This window comes from Hypanus sabinus, chromosome 2, assembly GCF_030144855.1.
Source record: "Hypanus sabinus isolate sHypSab1 chromosome 2, sHypSab1.hap1, whole genome shotgun sequence".
In the NCBI taxonomy this organism is placed as follows: domain Eukaryota; kingdom Metazoa; phylum Chordata; class Chondrichthyes; order Myliobatiformes; family Dasyatidae; genus Hypanus; species Hypanus sabinus.
In genome coordinates, this window is record NC_082707.1 from 139476065 (window position 1) to 139496425 (window position 20361).

At 39.2% G+C, this 20361-nt stretch overlaps 1 protein-coding gene across 3 annotated transcripts in view; it reads left to right on the forward strand.

The window, feature by feature from the left end:
• dph6 (diphthamine biosynthesis 6) overlaps positions 1-20361 on the forward strand; it is a 255096-nt gene that overhangs the window by 13643 nt on the left and 221092 nt on the right. Inside the window, exon 6 of one of the 3 annotated variants that reach the window (XM_059955883.1) lies at positions 1098-1348. The exons of the other annotated variants lie outside the window; for them this stretch is intronic. Within the exon in view, the coding sequence (XP_059811866.1) occupies positions 1098-1262 (165 nt within the window). The 3' untranslated portion in view covers positions 1263-1348. Of the gene's footprint in view, positions 1-1097; positions 1349-20361 lie in introns of those variants that run through there. 3 annotated transcript variants of the gene reach the window in all.

Below are 20361 nucleotides of genomic sequence, written 5' to 3' on the forward strand. Positions count from 1 at the left end.
GTTTCATCATTAATTTGGTGTATTTTGTTTGACTCGAAGTGACTGCAATGTGGATTTAGAAGGCGCATTTAATATGATGTTTGAATTGTAACTAACAATGCAGAATTGATATAGGCGTTGATAATACTTACCTGCTGTAAATAGAATTTTATCAGGCTATCAGAATCAAAACAGATTGAATGTCACATTTTGTATGGAAATGCTTGTGCTCATTGAGACCAAAGAGATCGCTGCTAAAATCAGACTACCTAATTTATAGATACACATTATGGCACCAAATGGTCTAAAGTTAGTGTAGGTAAGCTACTTTGACCTAACATTGTTCATAAATCTCACAATGGATTTATTTCATCAGTGTGATGATTTCATATTTCTGACAAAACTTCCATGCTGCTTTATAGCCTGACTGAATTCAATATTTATAACATGGAAAAAAATGGCTAGGTGAAAGCCCTTGTGTGTTTTCAGGAAGGGTACAGAAGAGAGGGGTAAAAATATTATCGCTTGGTAGCATATATTCTAATCAGCAGCCTTTCATTGGCATCAGGGCAGCCACAACTTCACCTTCTCTCTTCCAGGTGTGTTAAAAAAAAATTTAAAAAACAGAAGTAACAACAGGACAGATAGAAGATAAAATCTGAGGAATATGCAGCCAAACAGGCCAACTGGTAAAAATTAACAAATATATCATTTTAACTCCAGCAATCATAATATAAATTATAATTTATGTATACTGAAATAGTTGAAATAGCATTGTTTTACCAATATGTTGAACCTCTGTCAGACATAAAGCTACATTTAATCATAACGCTTTTTTGCTTTCGTTAGAATCATCCAATATTGTATGTTCAGAGATGAACAAGTGTTTCTTTTGCTACCTTTGCTAAGAATACTGATAGGAATAATCAGAGACAAACAGGAGGCAGGCAGACTGTGGATGGTGTGAGAAAGCCTTGAGGCTTTTACTCATCAGTTTAAACTTGCTGATTGCCAGGTTTTCTTAATTTTGAATTTCCAGGGCACTGCTGCCATGACCTTGTCTGCAATATAAGAGGGTCTGGGTCGATGAGAATCTCACGTGGCTAGGGAATGGTTAGATATGCATTGTTTACCAGACTCCAAGTGAACTGTGCAGCCAATTTGATAAACACACATTTCCTGCCTTTATTAAGGAGATCACAGAACATGAAGTTTGGGTTTCCAGTTTTACTTACTCCCTTCAGCTCTTTTCCTGTTTAAAGAAACCTACTAATGGGTGCTGAATGGTTCCCATTCGGATTTTAGTTACTAGTCATTGATGGCTTGTTCTTGTACATGCCTGGCAGATCTTTAGGAAAAGGGAGAAAAAGGATTTGAAAGTTGAAAACAAGCATGACAGCCTGGAAAGTAAGGAAAACATTTTAGCAGAAGTTAATGTGGAAGCCTTTTGGGCAATCTTGTTAATAATATTTCATGTAAGAGGTACTGCTCTTCACAATGCCAAGTGAGCAATCTAATTTAATTGTTTCATTCTTATAATTGGAGCTCTTGGAATCTTAATTTGAGTACTGATTAAGTAATCAGAAGCTGGATTTCCCACAGGATCGTAAGTCTGTTTGCCGTTGTGCTTTACCTGGTGGTAATAATAGCTATGAGGTAAAATGAATTTACCTGGTGTCATCCCCTCAACTGCCATCAGTCTGGTTATAATGAGATAATCAAAAGTCTGTCAGCAAATCAGGGAAACGGGAGGTTTTCATCAATGCCACATGGCTGAAGTGCTGTTTAAAATAAAACAGTCCCTTTCCATTTGGAGAAGGCTGGAATCCTGTTCTCACCAAGCCAGATATCCAGCTGTGTGCTTAAACAGAATTGGGGAGGGAAAGAGGGTGGCTGGAGTTAAAACAATATATTTGTTAGTTTTTCCAGCTGGCCTGTGTTTGGCTGCGTTGTGTCCTTTCTGCCCCTGCTTGGCAGTGTCCCTATTGCTGCAGAGAAATTTAAAATCTGCTAGAGGGAGCTTAAGGTGAATGATTGAAACTGTCTTTGTGTTGTTCTAAGATAGCTAATAATATCTTTGGTGTTATACTTAACCCTACTCGTTGTAAGAATCTAAACATATGTATTTTAACAATATGAAACAGATAATGGTTTGTCCCAATATAAATCATTTTAGTAAGTGGTCAATCTAATATAATGGATCTTTTGTGAAAACATCTTGAATTAAAATCAGGAGTGAAGTAAAATGCTACCTTCCAGAATCATCATTTTGTGTTTGCATTACTGGGTATAATTTTAATGTCCAGAAATTTCACTTGGACCACCCAAGTTGTAAGAGGAGTGTGCAGTCATTATTTGCTATGCTACTTAAGGTTTGCTTTAACTACCCATAAGAAGAAATTCTTCTGTACATTCTACAGTGATGATAGCCAACTGACTTGTGTTAAGTTTTTTTAACAGGAATTTCTCAGCCAATGTTGTGTTTGTAAGGTCATTAGAATTTTGTTTTTGAAAAGCTATTGGATTTAAAAAAAACAAACAATGCAGAACCAGATACTGGAAGAAAAGTAGGGTAAGTTAGTTTGAGAAGGAGATAAGAGAATTGGGTCTCCAGAACAGACTACAACATGTTGAATTATTATAGATACATTATGGTATTATAATATGTTACGATGTTATAATAGTGGCATCTATTTTCATGTGAATAAAATGTAACACCTGTTCTCCAGTTGTTGATTTTCTCATGTCCTACGATTAATTAGTAATGGTCCTCCTTTAGATTCACTCCGTCCTATATTTTGTGCTCCTGAACACTGCTGACCCAAATTTGATAAAATACTCCACAATCCACAGGCTGAAGAGGGCTGGGACACCCAATCTACAGTTTGCTAACATCATAGCCAAAGGGCAATGGTTGCAATGTGTTCCACATGATGGTCCCTCAGTGACTCTGTCAAATTTCCATTTAGTTTTTTGAGTGTCTTTTGGAATCCTGTGCTACTCTAGTTTTAGTAATGCTCATTGCAGGTCATGTGACAGCTCATATTGATGTCTCCGATGTTAAGTTATTTAAATATAATTTAGCCTAACTAAGTCACTTTTACTAATGAGTTAACTTTTTGCTTGCTCTTCAAAGCACTATTAATGTGGAGATCTGTGATGTTTCTTTATGGGAAATGTTTTTCTTTATTCTTATACCATATAGTTAATAATCTCACAAGGCTCATGCAAGAAATTGGTTGTATAGTTTTCAATTTCTTTAATTATTACATGGGAAAACCACAAATTCAATTACTCACCAAAACATTGGTTTTACTTTTAACAGTTTTTTAAATTTCTTCCAGGAATATGTCATAATTGAATAAACTTAGTACCACTTTGTTTCTTTCTGTTTTTTTTTGGTCCGTGTTTCAGCCGTCTTAACTGATATGTAAGTCGACAGATTTAGTTGCAGTATAGCTGGTGAGAAATGGATCGGCTTTTATCTAATCCTCTGCATATGTAGGATCTCCTCTAATTTTGAAGAGTTTGCGCCATGAACAGCTTATGAAATAGTGATGATACAAGCAAGAATATAAATCTTGAGCTTGCTTAAGCATTCCATCATCAATGAGTTAAGGGATATAGCTGCTTTGATGCTAACTTGATTGTAGTTGCAGCAGGGATACTTGGAAGCAGCTGTACTGACTTTCATCTTCTGCCTTTTCTGCTAAAGGTTCTTTATTGAACCAAAGTTTTGACTCTTAGGCGAGGTTATTAATTTTTGTGTTGATTTCAATTTATATACCTGTAGGGTCTTTCAAAGCTGTCAGATGGATATCTCTGTAATTGTGCTCACACATTGTAAAAACTTGAGACCAAAGGCACTTCTTTTAATTGCCTTTCACTGATAGTTACTCAATGCATTGTTGCAAAAATTTTAATTTTCAAACTTTGGCTGACTCCACTTTCCTATGTAACCTCTGCCAAGTATTTACCGAAAATGTAGAAATTAGGCTTTTGCTCGGAGTTTGGATGGGCTTTTGCACTTTGTTATAAAAAAAATTTTGAATGAAATAATATGTTTCCCAATTGGGTAATTTTCCACTTGTGTGACCTTTATTTTGGTTTCTCAGATTTACTTTGATGGTTCTTTGCTATTCTAGCTGAACTCATCTCAGCAGCTTCAGTGTACTCATTAATGTTTTTGTCATCAGAGCACAGGTTAAACACTGTGAATAGCAGGTTTCTATAGGATTGAAACCTCCTTGTACTTTGCAACAGGGTGATGTCCTGGGTTGCTGAGCTGGTGGCCTGTTTGTTGATGGAGCCTCATTTTTTGCCGGCAGAGTTTCCTTGTTGATAAGAGGCTGGAGTTCCTCAGCGAACAGGCTTTTGGAAAATTGCCATCAGGGTGATCAGCAAGTGACTCTCAGTCTGGCCACCCTCTGCTGAGAGAACAAGGAATGTGCCTGCAGTAGCTGCTGATCTGCAGGTTGAATTTTCTGGCTTGTATGGCTTTCTGTGTGTGGGAGGGTTAAGCCCACTAACAGAGTGTTGACCCTAATTAAAGAGACATTTTGAAGTTCATCCAAAGAAGCTGCAGGTCATCTGCCACAGGATGTTGGAAGGTGTCTCTTTGAGTGGGAGAGAAAAGCAAGAGGAAGTGTTCTGTCAGAAGTGTTCTGAAATCTTAACAAGAACTGTCATTGAAGCAGGTGGAGTAAATAGGTTCAAGTTTTTCTTGGGGTTTTCAGGAATATTCAGGAAAAACATAAAATATATATTTAAAATCTGACAGGCTTGTTGGACTGAAATACCCTTTCCTGCTCCCAAGAATTCTTTATCAACCATGTTAAAACCATGATTTGAGCAAAGGATTAATTTCATTGCACATTACAGGGGAAAACATGCCATGTTTCTATTACATGCAGATTGCAAGACTTGTCTTGATGTACATCACTGCTTCTGCTCTTGAGCAATTGTATTTTGTATAATTCATTTTTTGTATCCCCTATCTGTTGTATAATAGCTTGATTCCCTTCCACTCATACTCAATTAGATTAAAACAAAATCATGGACAGAGCACTCTTATTTCCAATGTTCGGTTGTTATTACACATTCAATTTACTGGCTGGCTAGTGTGCATAACATTGTTGTAGAAGGTTTAAAGGATTTGTGAAATCTGTACTGCTTTATAAATCATCTGTGTTTCGATTTCTCCCCAAACTGCAACTTGCATCTTACAATTCGGTTCTTTGTTTTAACTGATTGAGTTGAGTGTGGCAGTTTATAAACTAGACTAAATAGGACATGGACACTGCTAAGTTGTTGGATATCAATTTTATCTATGCAGTATTGATACCTTGTATGAAATACAGAGATCCTGTGATATCTTCAGTATAAAGGCACAGAATCCATTGACTGCTGTCATTTAGTGTACATGCTATTTTAATTAATTTATTTAAAGATACAACATAGAACAGACCCTTCCAGCCTAATGAGCCTCATCGCCCAGCAATCATCCTATCATTTTTAACACTAGGCTAATCACAAGACAATTTACAATGACCAATTATCCTATAACCCATATGTCCTTGGACTGAGGGAGGAAATCAGAGCACCCGGAGAAAATCCACACGGTTATAGGGCAAACCTACAAACTCCTTACAGATGGTGCTGGAATTGAACTCCAAATTCTGCCCTGAGCTGTGATTGCATCGTGCTGACTGCTACATGACTGTGGCACCCATTATTATTTGCTCATTATTTTCAGTTTGATATAGCTTATGTTGCCTTGTATGCATGTCTAGAGAGGTACTAAATATATACTTTAACACATATCAGGCATTCAAATATAAGTATATTTAACTAAAATATCATTTGTAGATTGATGGACTTAGTTCTAGAAAATAGAAAGTATTTTTCCCATGTGTATGGTTCCAGAAAAGTATCTGATGCAACATACACTGCAGTTTGTAACTTCACTGAGAGAAAAAGTTGTGTTTGCATTGTTGTCATAATGTGACAAATTACTAACAAACTTGTCACTGCAGACTTGAGGGGTTAACTGAAATGTTCATTACCAATTAAATATATTGTGGTGAAGGATTTGAAAAATTTGTTTAAAAACATATTGGCAAAGGGTATGAAATAAAGTTTACTTTCAGAAACCTCAAGGGTTGTTATTTGTGAAGTGTCTGATTCTTAGACTGAAATCTGAGTGTAATTTTAATATTAAGATCTCCAAATATTACTCAAGCAATTTATTGGTGGGCAACATTATTCGTATTATATACTTATATTTCATTTGGGTCAGCTACTTTGTGGTGTGTTTGCATTTCCCCCTCTGATTTGTTGATGTTACAATAGTGCCCTCTATGGCTCATTTGTGAATAACTGGTATGTTTATGAGATTCTTAAGCTCAGTGTCCTTTAAGATGGTGTACTGTAGAGAAATAACTTTTTCTTCCCCGAAAATTCATTAATTCTGAGGAGTTTTTTTTTGAACTGAGAAGTATTTTAAGCTCTGAGTCAATCCATGACACAATAGATTATTTTGAACAGTCATTTATGTTACTTACCTGAATTATGTGATTGCCAATTCAGACATTTCTCTGTCTTTCATCATGATAATTTGAAATTGCCAATCAAATCATTCTTTCAATTAACAAACCTTAATTTTGAATAAGGTCTTCAGAATTGTGTGTGTGGGATGAGGGGGCAGGTGAGAATAAAGTTCTTTTGCACAAAATATGCCTTAAGTAAAGTGTGATTTTGGAAGCCAAGACCGGAGTATATAAATTAGAGATATTCATGGTCCTCGGAGCTAAGCATGATGTTGGGTACTTTATAGCTGTATTAAACATGCAGCAATTTAAAAAAAATTACTGCAGTCTTCAAGCAAATTCTGTGACATTTTCCAAGCTGAACATTTTCCACATTAGGGTAGTCCTCGAAGGATCTGGTTTCAGCATTACTACATTCCTCATTTAATGCAGTTGCCAAAAGTTGTAGAATGTTCTGTGCTAAATTTACATTAGCATCCAAAATTAGTAGCCATATTGAATAGGAAATGTGTAGTGGTTTTTGCAGTTGTACAAATGATATCTTTTGATGTTTTTCACTCCATGCATTTTAGTAAAAGAATGTACATTTTGGACTTTTCTTATAACGCTGGAGCACTTTTTTTAATCAGTCAAAATTGGTCTTTGTAACCATATAACCATATATATATAAAACAAAGATAATTTTTGCTCTGTGAGTATTTAATTTCCAAATATTTGCTACTACGCAGTAGATACAATGGGGTATATGTCTTTGATTTATTTATCTTGATTTTTACACTCTCCATTATAGAAATACACTGTACCAGAATACCCACTTCACCCCATCATTTTTATTTTGCGCAGCATTTTCTGAATTTACTGTATTCCTTTTACACAATGAGGAATGATGTCATTAAAGGGAACTGTTAAATTTGTGGGTTAAGGCCAAAGGGGAAAAAAATGGCTGGAGTCACTTAGCACTTTAGTGCAAGGGTGTTTATTAGATGTGTCAAAAATCAAACTTACAAATATTAGTGAAAATAAAACTGCCAATATTTATAAAAAGATATCTATCCAAAAACACCATAATAGTTATGTTTTTGGCCATTGTTAATTTCTGGCAGCCCTGATCTTTCTCATCTGCTGAGAGCCAACAGCTCCTTTTTCTTAAGGCACTCAGGCATACCATCTTTAGTTACCAACAAATTAACCTAAAAATCAGAATTTAATGCTTAAAAAGGATCTGGTGCTTTCCTGGCGTATATGATGAATAAACTCTTCTCGGGCTTCTAGCCGGGTACAGGCATTGATTTATAACTGACATTTTGATGACAAACTCCGCCATCTTAATCAGGGATGATGCCCGGGCAGGTTTAGTCCAGTGATATTTATATGCCCGTACTCTTTATTGGTTAGTCTTCATCCAGTCTAGTTTCTGCTCTCCCACCTAAAAATTACAATCGAATTCCAGTTGTTAGAGCAAGACCTTTGCCTTTGATAACATTATTTTCCTCTAGTTTTATTTCAATAGCTTTTTTTACCAGGGGGTCCCAAAAGCCATTGGTGTGGCACAGTAGTTTTGTGCCGATGATGTCAATCTTATTGCCATTGTGAATGTAATGTTTTGCAACTGCAGATTTCTCCAGGTAGCCCAAACAGAAATATCTCCTATGCTGCTTGATGCGGGTTTCCACTGTGTGAACCATCTGGCCAATATACGCTGCTCCACATTCACAAGGAATCCTGTATATGTCAGCCAACCTGAATCGCAGGTCATCTTTGTCCACATAAGCCATAATTTGAGCTTTCTTATGGGTGGATGGTATTAATCCGGTATATCTTCCGGATATAGGCAATCCTTCCGGAAACCATGGAAGTATAGGGAAGACAGGTAGTGGCAACAGGTTCCTCCTCATTGTTATGTTTCCTGGATTTCCGTTGGCCCTTTTGAGAACCCAATTGATTTCCTTCACCTTGTAGACATTCTGTAGGAATGTCATGCATAATTATCTTATTTCCTTGATGAGATTCTCTGGGTCTGAAAAAGTATTTGCACAGTTAATCAAAATAGAAAGAACTGCTCTACCTTGAGCGACGTGCTGGTGGCTGTTATTGTTGAGGTATAAGTCCGTCTGAGTGGGCTTCCAATAGACGCCAGGTCCAAGGTTACTGTTCGGTTTTTGTCTTATTAGAATGTCCAGGAACGGGAGGCAACCATTGAATGTTTGGATGTATACTGTTCAAATGTTTGTGGAACTGTTGGAGTGCCTGGAGTCCATGAGGTCTTAAGTTAACCAAGTTAAAACATGAGTTAGAATATGATGTGCCTCACAATGTAGTTACGATCATAATACAAAATAAACAGAAGAATCTAATTTAAATACAGTATACAAACAACATGTACATATTTGTGCATCCCCATTTCTAATGAAATGGAATATTCTGCCATATATGGTAGGAAATGCACCATAAAGCCAACCCAAGCTCATTAGCTTGGTTTAAGAAAATATACTGCGGAAGACATTGAAGTGCATGCATTCAGTGCAACAACAGCAGAATGATAAGGCTGTGTGTGTGTAAGGAGTGCTCTCCGTCACATTACCACTCTCCCCTCCTGTGGCAGCCAAGAGAGGGAGTCTGCAGTAACATTTCCTTTCTCTGCTTTATTGTAGACACAGACTTTGAAGGGTTGGATTGTCAGGTACCACCATGTCACTCTGGCATTATGGCCCTTCTTTGTCTGAATCCATGTCAACATGTGTAAAGGTCAAACTCCCTGCCAAGGAGGTAGTACTGGAGGCTGTCAAAGGCCCACTTAATGGCCAGACACTCCTTTTAAATGAATATCTGGTTTTCCTTGAGAGGAGTTTTCGGCTTGGGTAAAGGTCAGGTTGCTTTTCTCCAACTTCTGCTTGGGCCAATACTGCTCCAATGCTTACTCCTGAGGCATCCACTTGGACAAGGAACCGTTTGTCAAAAGTCTGGGCTCTGAGTGACAGGTGAAGAATATGTGGGCTTTAAAAGCTTGAGAAACATTTTCACACTCACTTGTCCTCATCACCGGGTCATTTGCAAGCTTTCCAGTAAGATTAGTTGAAGGTGCAGCCAGAGTAAATCTGCGATTCCACCCTACCGGGCCCAGGAAGGACTTCACTTCCTTCTTGGTGTGAGATCGAGGACTGTTGTGGTTCACTTCCATTTTGTCCACCTGTGCTTGAACCTCTCCACATCCCAGCTGTAGCCAAGGTATCTGGTTCCCTTTTTGCTCGCTCATATTTTTTGTAGATTGAGGGTGAGACTGGCAGTATGAATATTTCCTTGGATCCTGCACAGATGGTCCAGGTGCTCTGACTACATTTGGCTATAGACAACCACGCCATCCAGTTAGGCCATACTATAGTCCTCACAGCCTTGGAGCACCTGGTCCATCAGCTGCTAGAAGGTGGCTGGTGCACCATGAAGACCAAAGCACATCACGGTGAACTAAAACAGATCCAAGGGTGTGCAGGAGGCAGTGAGGATTTTTCATTTGGCTATCCAGGGGACCCTGCCAGTAGCCTTTACTAAGCTCCAATGTAATAATGTAATTTGCCCATCCGATCCTTTTGAGTAGGTCACCAATGCTGGGGCACAGGGTAAGCATCAAAAAAAGAAATGACATTCAATTTATGGAAATCAATGCATTCCAGTCAGACCATTGGGTTTTGCTGAGAGTTGCATGCCCTTCTAAAGGTGTGGACTTTAAAAATTAGAGAACAGGCTGCAATAGCACCTTCAGTGCAAATGTGTTTATTGTGTGCCAAAGGTGGAAAACTTCCAGAAAAAGTGCAAAAGTATTTACAGTGGAAAAAAAAGGCAAAATAGCAAAAATGACAGAAGAGAAAAATACAGATATATACGATCGGAACTTTAGGACCACAGCTCCAAAACTTCAGTCTGTAACTAATACACCTTCCCACAATCTTCTTCTCTCCTCACTTACCAAAAAGAAACTATAATCAGCAATCTTCTCACAATAGGAGAAAAGGGATAATCCATATTTGGAATGTGGGGCATGTGGAGAAGTTGTTGCCATAACTCTGAACAATTACACAAAGCCAAAATACAGGAATTCATATCCTTCTTCACAATCACAAATACATTAATCTCAATAAGCTCACAATGACATTGTGCAGTGAAATCAATTGACTAACCATTTTCCTGGAGCCCTCACTCTTCGCCATCATTCAAAATGAACTCTTCCATTGTGCATCTTCATGTGATAAGCAGGACGACAGCACTGCCAGACAGAGATAATGAGAATTTACAAGGCGACTTGGTGGCGGGGGGGGGGGGGGGGAGAACGACGGAGAAATTACTCGTGACAGATCTGCTCTGTCTCATACCTCAGGATGCCATCCTTTTTTGGGGGTGATAATGATAGGACTGCTCCCAGCTCCGGTATGATCCAACTTTCATCCTTCAGGGCCCCCACAAGTTGCTCTATCACTCTGTAGTAGTGTTGGCATACTGAACCTTGGTCAGGTTTGATCCTGATGAAGGTTGTAGGACTTTTGTCAGCCTTGGTCTCTGCTGGAATAGCTGTGGAAGGTTACCAAACACCACCTGTGGCTCCACTGGTTGGTGGCAATCGAAATGGAAGAGGTCAACCTTCCCAGGCCTCTACGACCCCTTTCAAGTTACCGTCAATGGGTATATCATCTGTGCAAATATCAACAGAAGCAGAAGAACTGGCATGTTTCTTAAGGCGCCATTACCCTCATGACTTTTTAGGCCTTTTGGTTCCTCTCTTGCTCAGACTAGAATCTAAATCAGGCAGAGAATGTAACCCGGCCAGTGCTTTGGTTTTAGTACAAGTCATGACAAAATACGAAACAGCTCTGTCTGCTCCTGGAGTAACAAGATGGATGTGATTGGCTATTTTCTTTCCTCAGTAACTCATGTAACACAGGCAAATCTCTCCCCAGAATCATGTGAACTGGTGGTTTCTCCAGCAACACCACTTTCATCAAATACTTCTGGTCATCCAGCTCAGTAGTGAGTTCTGCCGGTGGCTCAGATTTCCATTCACCATGGGCACATCGGGCAGGTGTTTGGTAATTGTAGTCAACACCAAAGGCAGGGCATCATGTTGCAATAAATAATGAGCTACCAGAATATAAAAGAGCTTTAACAGGTTTTCCATTAACTTTGACAATTATAAGCACAGGCTCTTTCATCTCACATTCTGCTTGTGTTCCATTACTATACTCATCATCATTACAGTTATCATCATCATCTTCACATTCTCTCTACCTTGGTACATAGCATATACAGTAGCTGACAATTTGGGCTTCTTGGGAGGACACACAGAGAACTTATGACTGGGCTGCTGCAATGGTAGCAAACAAAAGTCTTGGAAGAAACTACCAAAAGTTCTTTGCACTTGTTTCTCTCACTCCCCAATTCTGCAGTTAGCTGAGAGTCCCTTGGAGGGTTAGAGTCTCTGCTGCTTCAGAATGATGGCCCTGATGGTACCCCCTTGTGGGGATTGAAATGCTGCAGAGCAAGTCTTACTGCAGTGAGTCCATCCACTGGCTTATGCTCTCAGACCCATGTTCATTGTTCTGACAGCTGCTCTAGAACAAAGGCCTCACCAGGCTTCTCCTTGGGCTTCTGCTCTGGTCAAATCCATCAGCAGTAGAGCCACTCAGTAGAATCCCTAGTCTGTTGTGCACTGCTATTAACTTGGCAGCTGGTGGATTAAGTGTAATTTTCTCTAAGAGTTCAGCGGCACTGTAATCACAGAGCTTTGGACTACTAAAATCCCTGATCAGAAATTTTGAAGCACTTTGAAATTTTGAAAGAATCTAAAGCTAGCACCAATAATGGGAACCAATGACAGACCCCAAGCAGTTCCGTGCCCCCTTTTCTCTCCACGTTTCCATCACGTGTAAAGGTCTGAATGACTCTTTGATTCACTGTGCCGTTCTATCTTGTTGAGCGTATTGTATGCTGCTAACTTAGTGTTTACTTCAATTTGCTAGAGTGGAAATACTCTGTTGTCAATTTTAAATGTAATCAATATGTTTTAGTTCTTCCAAATGGTCATTTTTTCGTAATCTGGAAATGGGAGGGGGAACAGCCTGAGTTCGTGGTGTGTATTAGTAGCAATGACATAGGCAGAAAAGGGGAAGTGGTCCTATTAAGTGAGTAAATAGAGTTAGGAAAGAGGTTGAAGAGAAGGACCTCCAAGGTTGTAATCTCGGGATTACTTCCTGTGCCATGGACTAATGCAGGTTGGAATGGGTTGATGGCACAATGGATAAATAGCTGCAGGGATGGATCAGGGGACAGAGTTTCAAGTTCTTGGATCATTGGGACCTTTTCTGGGAAAGGGGTGACCTGTACAAGAGGGATGGGTTGTACCTGAACTGGAGAGGAACAGATATCCTGGCTGGAAGGTTTGCTGATCTTACTTGGGAGTGTTTAAATTAGTTTTGCAGTGGGCTAGTATCTGAAGCCCCAGGTCAGTAAGGGAAGTGTTGGACAAAAGGTAAATGTTAGGGAAAGTGTTGAAAGGCAAAGTTGACATAACAGGTATGATGGGTTGGATAGATTGAAGTGTGTATATTTTAATGCTAGGAGAATTATGGGTAAGGGTGATGAACTTAGAGCATGGATCAGTACATGGAATGACGATGTTGTAGTCTTTGCTGAAACTTGGTTGAGAGAGGAGCATGAATGTGTGATTAATGTACTAGGTTTTTGAAGCTTTAGAAAAGTTAGAGAAGGAGATAAGGTGAGGTGGGGGAAGAGTTGCACTACTAATGAGGGGCAATATCACAGTTGCACTCAGGAGAGACATAATGGAAGGGTTACAACTGTGTTTGTTTAGGTGGTACTCAGGAATAGGAATAGGACTCCGATGGGATTGTTCTACAGCCTTCTTTCCCCCCCCCCCCCCCCCACCCCCTAGTAGCCACCAGGACAGTGAAGAGTCAGATTAAGGAAATGTGTAAAAATAATAGGGTTGTTGTCAAAGTGGATTTCAATTTCCCTGCTATAAACTGGGACCTTCATGCAAGGGGATTAGATGGGGCAGAATTTGTTAAGTGTATCCTGGAAGGTTTCTTAAATCAATATGTGAACGACCCAATGAGAGAAAGGACTGTGCTGGACGGTGTCGGGAAATGAATCTGGCCAGGTGACTGACCTTTCAGTGGGTGAACTGTTAGGGAACAGTGACCACTAATGCTTAACTTTCAGGACAGCTAGAGATAAGGATAGATATGGGCCTTGTGGGAGAGTTTTGAATTGGAGTAGGGCAAATTACGAGGGCATTAGGCAGGAACTAAGAAGCAGTAATTGGGAACACCTTTTCTCTGGCAAGTCCACATCAGACACGTGAAGGGTGTTTAAAGATCAATTGCATAGAGTACAGATTTCCTAGTCCCTCTGTTAGAAGGAGGGACTGGGATGGAAAGATGAGAGAACTTTGGATGTCCAAAGTGGTAATTAGTCAAGAAGGAAAAGGAAAAGTGTTTAAAGTTTCACACTTAGGATCAAATGAAACACATGAGGAATATAAAGGAGCCAGAAAAGAAGTAAAGGGAATTAGGAAAGCTAGGAAGGACCATGAAAAGTCCTTGGCAAGTAACATTAAGGTGAATCCTGAGGCATTTTCTACATACATCAAGAGTAAGAGGATAATGAGGGAGAGAGTGGGACCACTCTAGTATAAAGGGGAGAAACATTTACTTGGCAGAGAATGTGAGTGAAGTACTTACTGAGTACTTAGCTTCATTTTTTACCAAGGAAAAGGATATGGAGGACTAGGAAATCAGTGCTGAGTGTATAAATATGTTAGGATGATTAGAGCTCAAGGAGGAGGAAGTGTTGGGCCTCCTAAAGAGTTATAAGGTGGAAAAGTCCACAGAGCCTGGTGGGATTTACCCCAGATTATTGAAGGAAGCAAAAGACAAGATTGCTGGGCCCTTGACCAGTATCTTTGTGCCCTCTCTAGCCACAGGCGAGGTTCCAGATGACTTGCGAGTGACTAATGTACTTCAATTTTAAGAAGGGAACAAGGGAAAATCCTGGGAACATTTGGGATCCAGGTTCATAGTTCCTTGAATGTGGCTACGCAGGATGATAAAGTGGTTTAGAAGACTTATGGAATGCTTGCTTTTATTAGTCAAGGGATTAAGTTCAAAATTCAGAAGATTATGTTCATAAGATCATAAGATACAGGAGCAGAAGTAGGCCATTTGGCCCATTGAGTCTGCTCCATCATTCACTCATGGGCTGATCCAATTCTTCCAGTCATCCCCACTCTCCTGCTTTCACCCCATACCCTTTGATGCCCTGGCTAATCAAGAACCTATCTATGCCTGCCTTAAATACACCCAATGACTTGGCCTCCACAGCGGCTCATGGCAACAAATTCCACAGATTTACCACCCTCTGACTAAAGTAATTTCTCTGCATCTCAGTTCTAAAAGGATGTCCTTCAATCCTGAAGTCGTGCCCTGTTGTCCTAGAATCTCCTACTGTTGCAACTAGTCCACATCTAGAGTATTGTGTATAGCTCTGGTCACCCCACAATAGGAAGAATGTTGAGGCTTTGCAGAGGCTGTTGAAGATGTTTACCTGGATGCTGCCTGATTTAGAGGGCATGCACTATCATGAGAGGCTGCTTGGGTTGTTTTCTCTGGAACACAGGAGGCTAGGGGGAGATCTGGTAGAGGTTTACAAGATTATGAGAGGCATAGAGTGAACAGAGAGTATCTGTTTCCCAGGGTTGAAATGTCTTTATACCAGAGGGCGTGCATTGAAAGTGAGAGGAGGTAGTTTCAAGAGGGGTGTGAAGGTAAAGTTTTTACTCAGAGAGTCATGAGTGCCTGGAATGTGCTGGCTGGTATGGTGGTAGAGGCAAACACATTAGAGGTTTGGATAGGCATGTGGATGTAAGGAAGATAGAGGGTTATTGACACGGTGTAGATTGGAGGGATTAGTGTTTAGGTGTTCTTGATTTGCTTTTTAGCTGGTTCAGCACAACATTGTGTGCCAAATGGCCTGTTCCTGTGCTACACAGGCAGTCCCCGGGTTACGAACAAGTTCCGTTCCTGAGTCCGCCTTTAAGTCGGATTAAGTTGGAACAGGTACATCCAGTATTATTTAGTGTCAGTCAAACGTTTGTCTTAGTATATAGTATATATTTTACCTTTCTATGCATATAAAACACTTAAAAAACGTATGTATTTCAATAATTAACCACTATGTTGCTTAGTAATAATTGTACCTTTCATTGGGGCAGGGCCTTTCACACTCTCCATTATTCTCACTTTATCCTTTACCTGTATCCTTTGAAGTTGTTCTGATCGTTGACCGACTGTAGCCTAACAGTTTTCCAATGACCGAAGGCATTTCACCTCTTTCCATTTGCTTTATTATTTCCACTTTATTTTCAATCACGATCGTTTTCTGTCAATGGAACAGAAAACTCTGGATTTTATGTTCTATCACTGAGCAGCAGTGATTGGCCTATCGGAGTTCTCTTTGGAAACAAGTTGATTTGATCAGCATTTCTGATCTGGCTATTGTTCACGATTGCACTTAATAAAAAAAAATACAGCAGCAGCCACGGGCAGTAGGTCGCTCCGGGTCCTAATTCCACCCGCACTGAGACAGGTTAAATGGGACAAGTGGGGGTGGTGCTGACTGGAAAAGGGGGATCAGGGTGAATCTTGCTAAGAAATATTTAAGCCAAATGCAAAGTTACACACTCAACACAGTGTTAATGCCAATGACTTAAAATGGTGGACGGCGTCGTGATCCGACTTAAAATGGTGGATGGTGTTCTCCTCCCTCCGTTCGTAAGTGCGAGTTGTCCATAAGTCAGACGCTGATAACTCGGGGACTGCCTGTAATGTTCTATGTTAATTTTAGGTGAGTCTTTAAATGGCTACATTAAATGTACACCTCATATGAGAGTGTAAAGTATTTGAACTCAATAATATTTCTTACCTGAGGTCCATTCTAATCTGCAGTTTGTTTTCTCTTAGGGCAGTTATATCTGTTATCTATTAACACTAAAAATAATATTTTTTACTTTTATAGTCAAATGTTTTAAATCCAGCAATTTTTTTCTCCTGTAAACCTAACCACTCCAGTTTTTTCTCATTCAAGTGGAAAGAAAAAGCAATGCAATAAAAATTTGTGTGTTAATTAATTCTTATTGTGCTGGTCTGCAATGCTTTACCATCGTAGAAGGCAGGCTGTTTGAGCTGGGTTGTATCCAGGCAGACATTGTGTCAAATTCAAGGGTGCAAAAATTTAATTCCAGAAGTTCACAGTCATTCTGCTTAAACACACTATGTGGGCCAAGAAATATGCACGAAAATATTTGTTTAGCTTCTTTTAAAATCTTTTTTTATGAGCAGTCAGTATGGTGATTTATGCTGAAAAAGTATGTTCTATAGGCCCCAATTAAATCTGTTCCCTTTAATAAAATATTTTTAAAAATCCAACTATTAAAAGAGATCCATACCCTTGGTAGCATTTTTGATTTTTAATTTATTGATAATTACCTGGATTATACTGTTAGGATGAAATGACTGCTGTCCTTGAAGGATGCTATCTATAAGGATCTACCCGATTTCCAAGTGTTGTGGGATTGTTCTCTCTTGACATCTTAAGGTCTTGAGAATCAGTTCGGGGGATCCTTGACCTCCAGCACCAGCGATGTCAGCAAGCTGGCTGAGCTACTAATTGCCATTTCTCATGGGAGGAAAAGGACACCATTTTTAATGCTTCATACATTTTTCAGAGCATAAAATCAGAAGTGGGGCAAATTCAAAATATGCAAAATACATAAGTAATTTAAAATATTTCAATGAGAACTACAATCCACATGCATGCTTTTTTTTTGGCTCCAACGGTTTTGCTAATTATATAGGGTTAACTTGCATTATGTGCGGAAAATACTTTATTTTGAATACCATGCAATAAGTTTATAGTGGATTCCAGTTAATTGCTCCATTGGCAGCCACTTATTTGGGACAGCACTTAGAGAACAAAAACAAATCAAGAAAATAGCCATGATTCCCTTCATTTATTTGGGACACAATGCCACTTAATTGGGGCAGGAGTTCGTTGCCAAACATTTTCTAACTCGTGCAAGTCACATGTACATCATGTGGCCTTTAGACACTACACAGTGCTTAGAGCGAGCAGTTTTTAAATCGTCACTTGCACATTTGTGGTCAAGGAGCAGTGACATTTTTATCACTGATAGTTGGTGTGTAATAAACAGTAAGACAATTCAGAAATGTTTTGTTCACCGTGTTTTTGAGCATTCAGGCTTGGAAATGACAGAAATTGAAATGATTTCACTACTTTGGCAGGTTTGGAACTACAAACAATTAAAAGGTATTGACAATCATCTTGAATGTTATAATTATAATGGAGATTTGGAGGATGCAATCGTCAAAAGCACTGTTTGAAAGGAGTCCATTATCTGCACTAGGTGTCTGTGCTGATTTTGTTCATTTGCAGTCAATGAAAAGAGCACATCAGCATACAATGAATGAATTCCTCAGCCGATAACTATTAGGAACTAATTCAAAGTTTTATAGTACTGTAGTAGTTTTGGTAGTGATCTAACTTATTCTGTATTTCATTTAAATACATAATTTGTTGCTTAGTTAAATGGTAGTTTATCATTTTTGTTCCTTTTTAATTACTCTCATAAAACTATAGTTAATTGTGGCAGCTGCTTAATTGGGTTAAGATGTACTGGTCCCAATTTGTCCCAATTAACCGGAATCCAGTGTACATGAACTTCTTTCAGATTACTGGTTTCCATTAATTATGCTGGAGTAGATGACACAACAGTGCAGCTCATAGTGGAGCAGGGAATCACTGACTGCATCTTCTGGAATTCAATGGTTAACTACACATTTGTCTGCTCCAGATGTTTGCTGTGGGTTTTACAGCTCATCCTGACAGTTTTACTACTATCACAGCAGTGAAATTTGAGCTAATATTTCAACTGTTAATCAGATTGGAAAACGGTTTTTGCTTTATAATGTTGATGTGATATGGAAGCAGTATTACATACTTCTAACAAAGATTGGTGTTAGTCTCGTGGTATCATTCTGATTTGCACAGTAAGATCACTTCATTGGGATGACTTGCATACTTGTCTCATTTTATAATTTGCTCTTCAAAACCATTTCATAAGCTGTGCAGTTTTGCGAGAAGTCTTGAAAATGCAAAAGGTGCAAATTAATGTAACTTTTCTGTTACTTAATCAATTTTAATTGGTTATTTTAATAATTCAGCAGGATTTGTACTTGTCTACCATCAGAGCTCTTAATGTAGCATTGAGCACATCCACCATCAAGGACCCTGTCATCCAAGCCATGCTCTTTCTCACTGTTGCCATCAGGAAAGAGGTATAGGAGCCTCAGGTTTCACACCACAGTTTCAGGAACAGTCATTACTCCTCAACGATCAGGCTCTTGAACCAGAACATATAACTTCAGTCATCCCGACACTGAACTGATTTCAGAACCTTTGGAAACAAGAGAAAATCTGCAGATGCTGGAACAGTCCCAGAATACTGGAGGAACTCAGCAGGCCAGGCAGCATCTATGGAAAAGAGTACTGTCAATGTTTTGGGCCGAGACTCTTCGGCAGGACTGGAGAAAAAAAGCAGAGGAGTAGATCTAAAAGGTGGGGGGGAGGGAGGGAGAGAGAAACACAAGGTGATAGGTGAAATCTGAAGTGGGAGGGATGAAGTAAAGAGCTGGGAAGTTGATTGGTGAAAGAGATACAGGGCTGGAGAAGGGTGAGTCTGATAGAAGAGGACAGAAGGCCATGGACAAAAGAAAAGGGGGCGGGAGGAGTACCAGAGGGAGGTGATGGGCAGGCAAGGAGATAAAGTGCGAGAGGGAAAAGGGGATGGGGAATAGTGAAGGGGAGGGGTATTATGATAAGTTCAAGAAATCAGTGTTCATGCCATAACCTGTGGACTTGCTTTTAAGGACTCTACATCTTACGTTCTCAATATTTATTGCTTATCTATTTATTTTTATTATTATTGTTTTCTTTTATGTATTTGTAGTTGGTTGTCTTTTGTACATTGTTAGCTTCTCCATCTTTGTTGTGTGTGGTTTTTCTTTGATTCTATTGTGTTTGTATTTACTGTGAATGCGCATAAGAAAATTGATTTCAGGGTAGTATACAGTGACATATATGTACTTTGATAATAAATTTACTTTGGACTTTGAACTTTTAATGTTGTGGCAACCCCTGGCATAAAATGCATGAGAACTGACTCTTAGCTGATCAGTGGAAGACCTTACTGATCATAAACGATATGTATCCCTTACCTACAAAATTCTCTTGGTGTTTAGATGAACCCCTAGCCTCATCTCCTGTATGCCAATTATCTCTTCTTCTCTGTTAGTACTCCACAGCTCTTAAGTTTCCAATCTTCCAAAAATGTAGCTACTTCCTCCCCAAGTATTTCCAATACTCTCTGGGGATAGATAATTCCAGAGATACATATCCACTACAAGAAGAATTTTCTGTGCCCCTTTGTTTTAAATGGCCAACCCTGGTTCCTTCAGCAAGGTGGCCTCTTTTGAGATTCTCAATATCTACTTCTTCGTGTTCCTTGGGATTTTTTTTAATGTTTCAATAAGATCAATCCTCATTCCCCATTCTTCTGAACAAAAAATGTGGTTCTAATATCTTCAGTTACTCATGATAGGACAACTCTCTTATCCTATTCACAGACATACAGTAATACTAAAAAAATGCTGAAAACATCTACACATCTTTAATTCAACTCAGTTTAACCAAA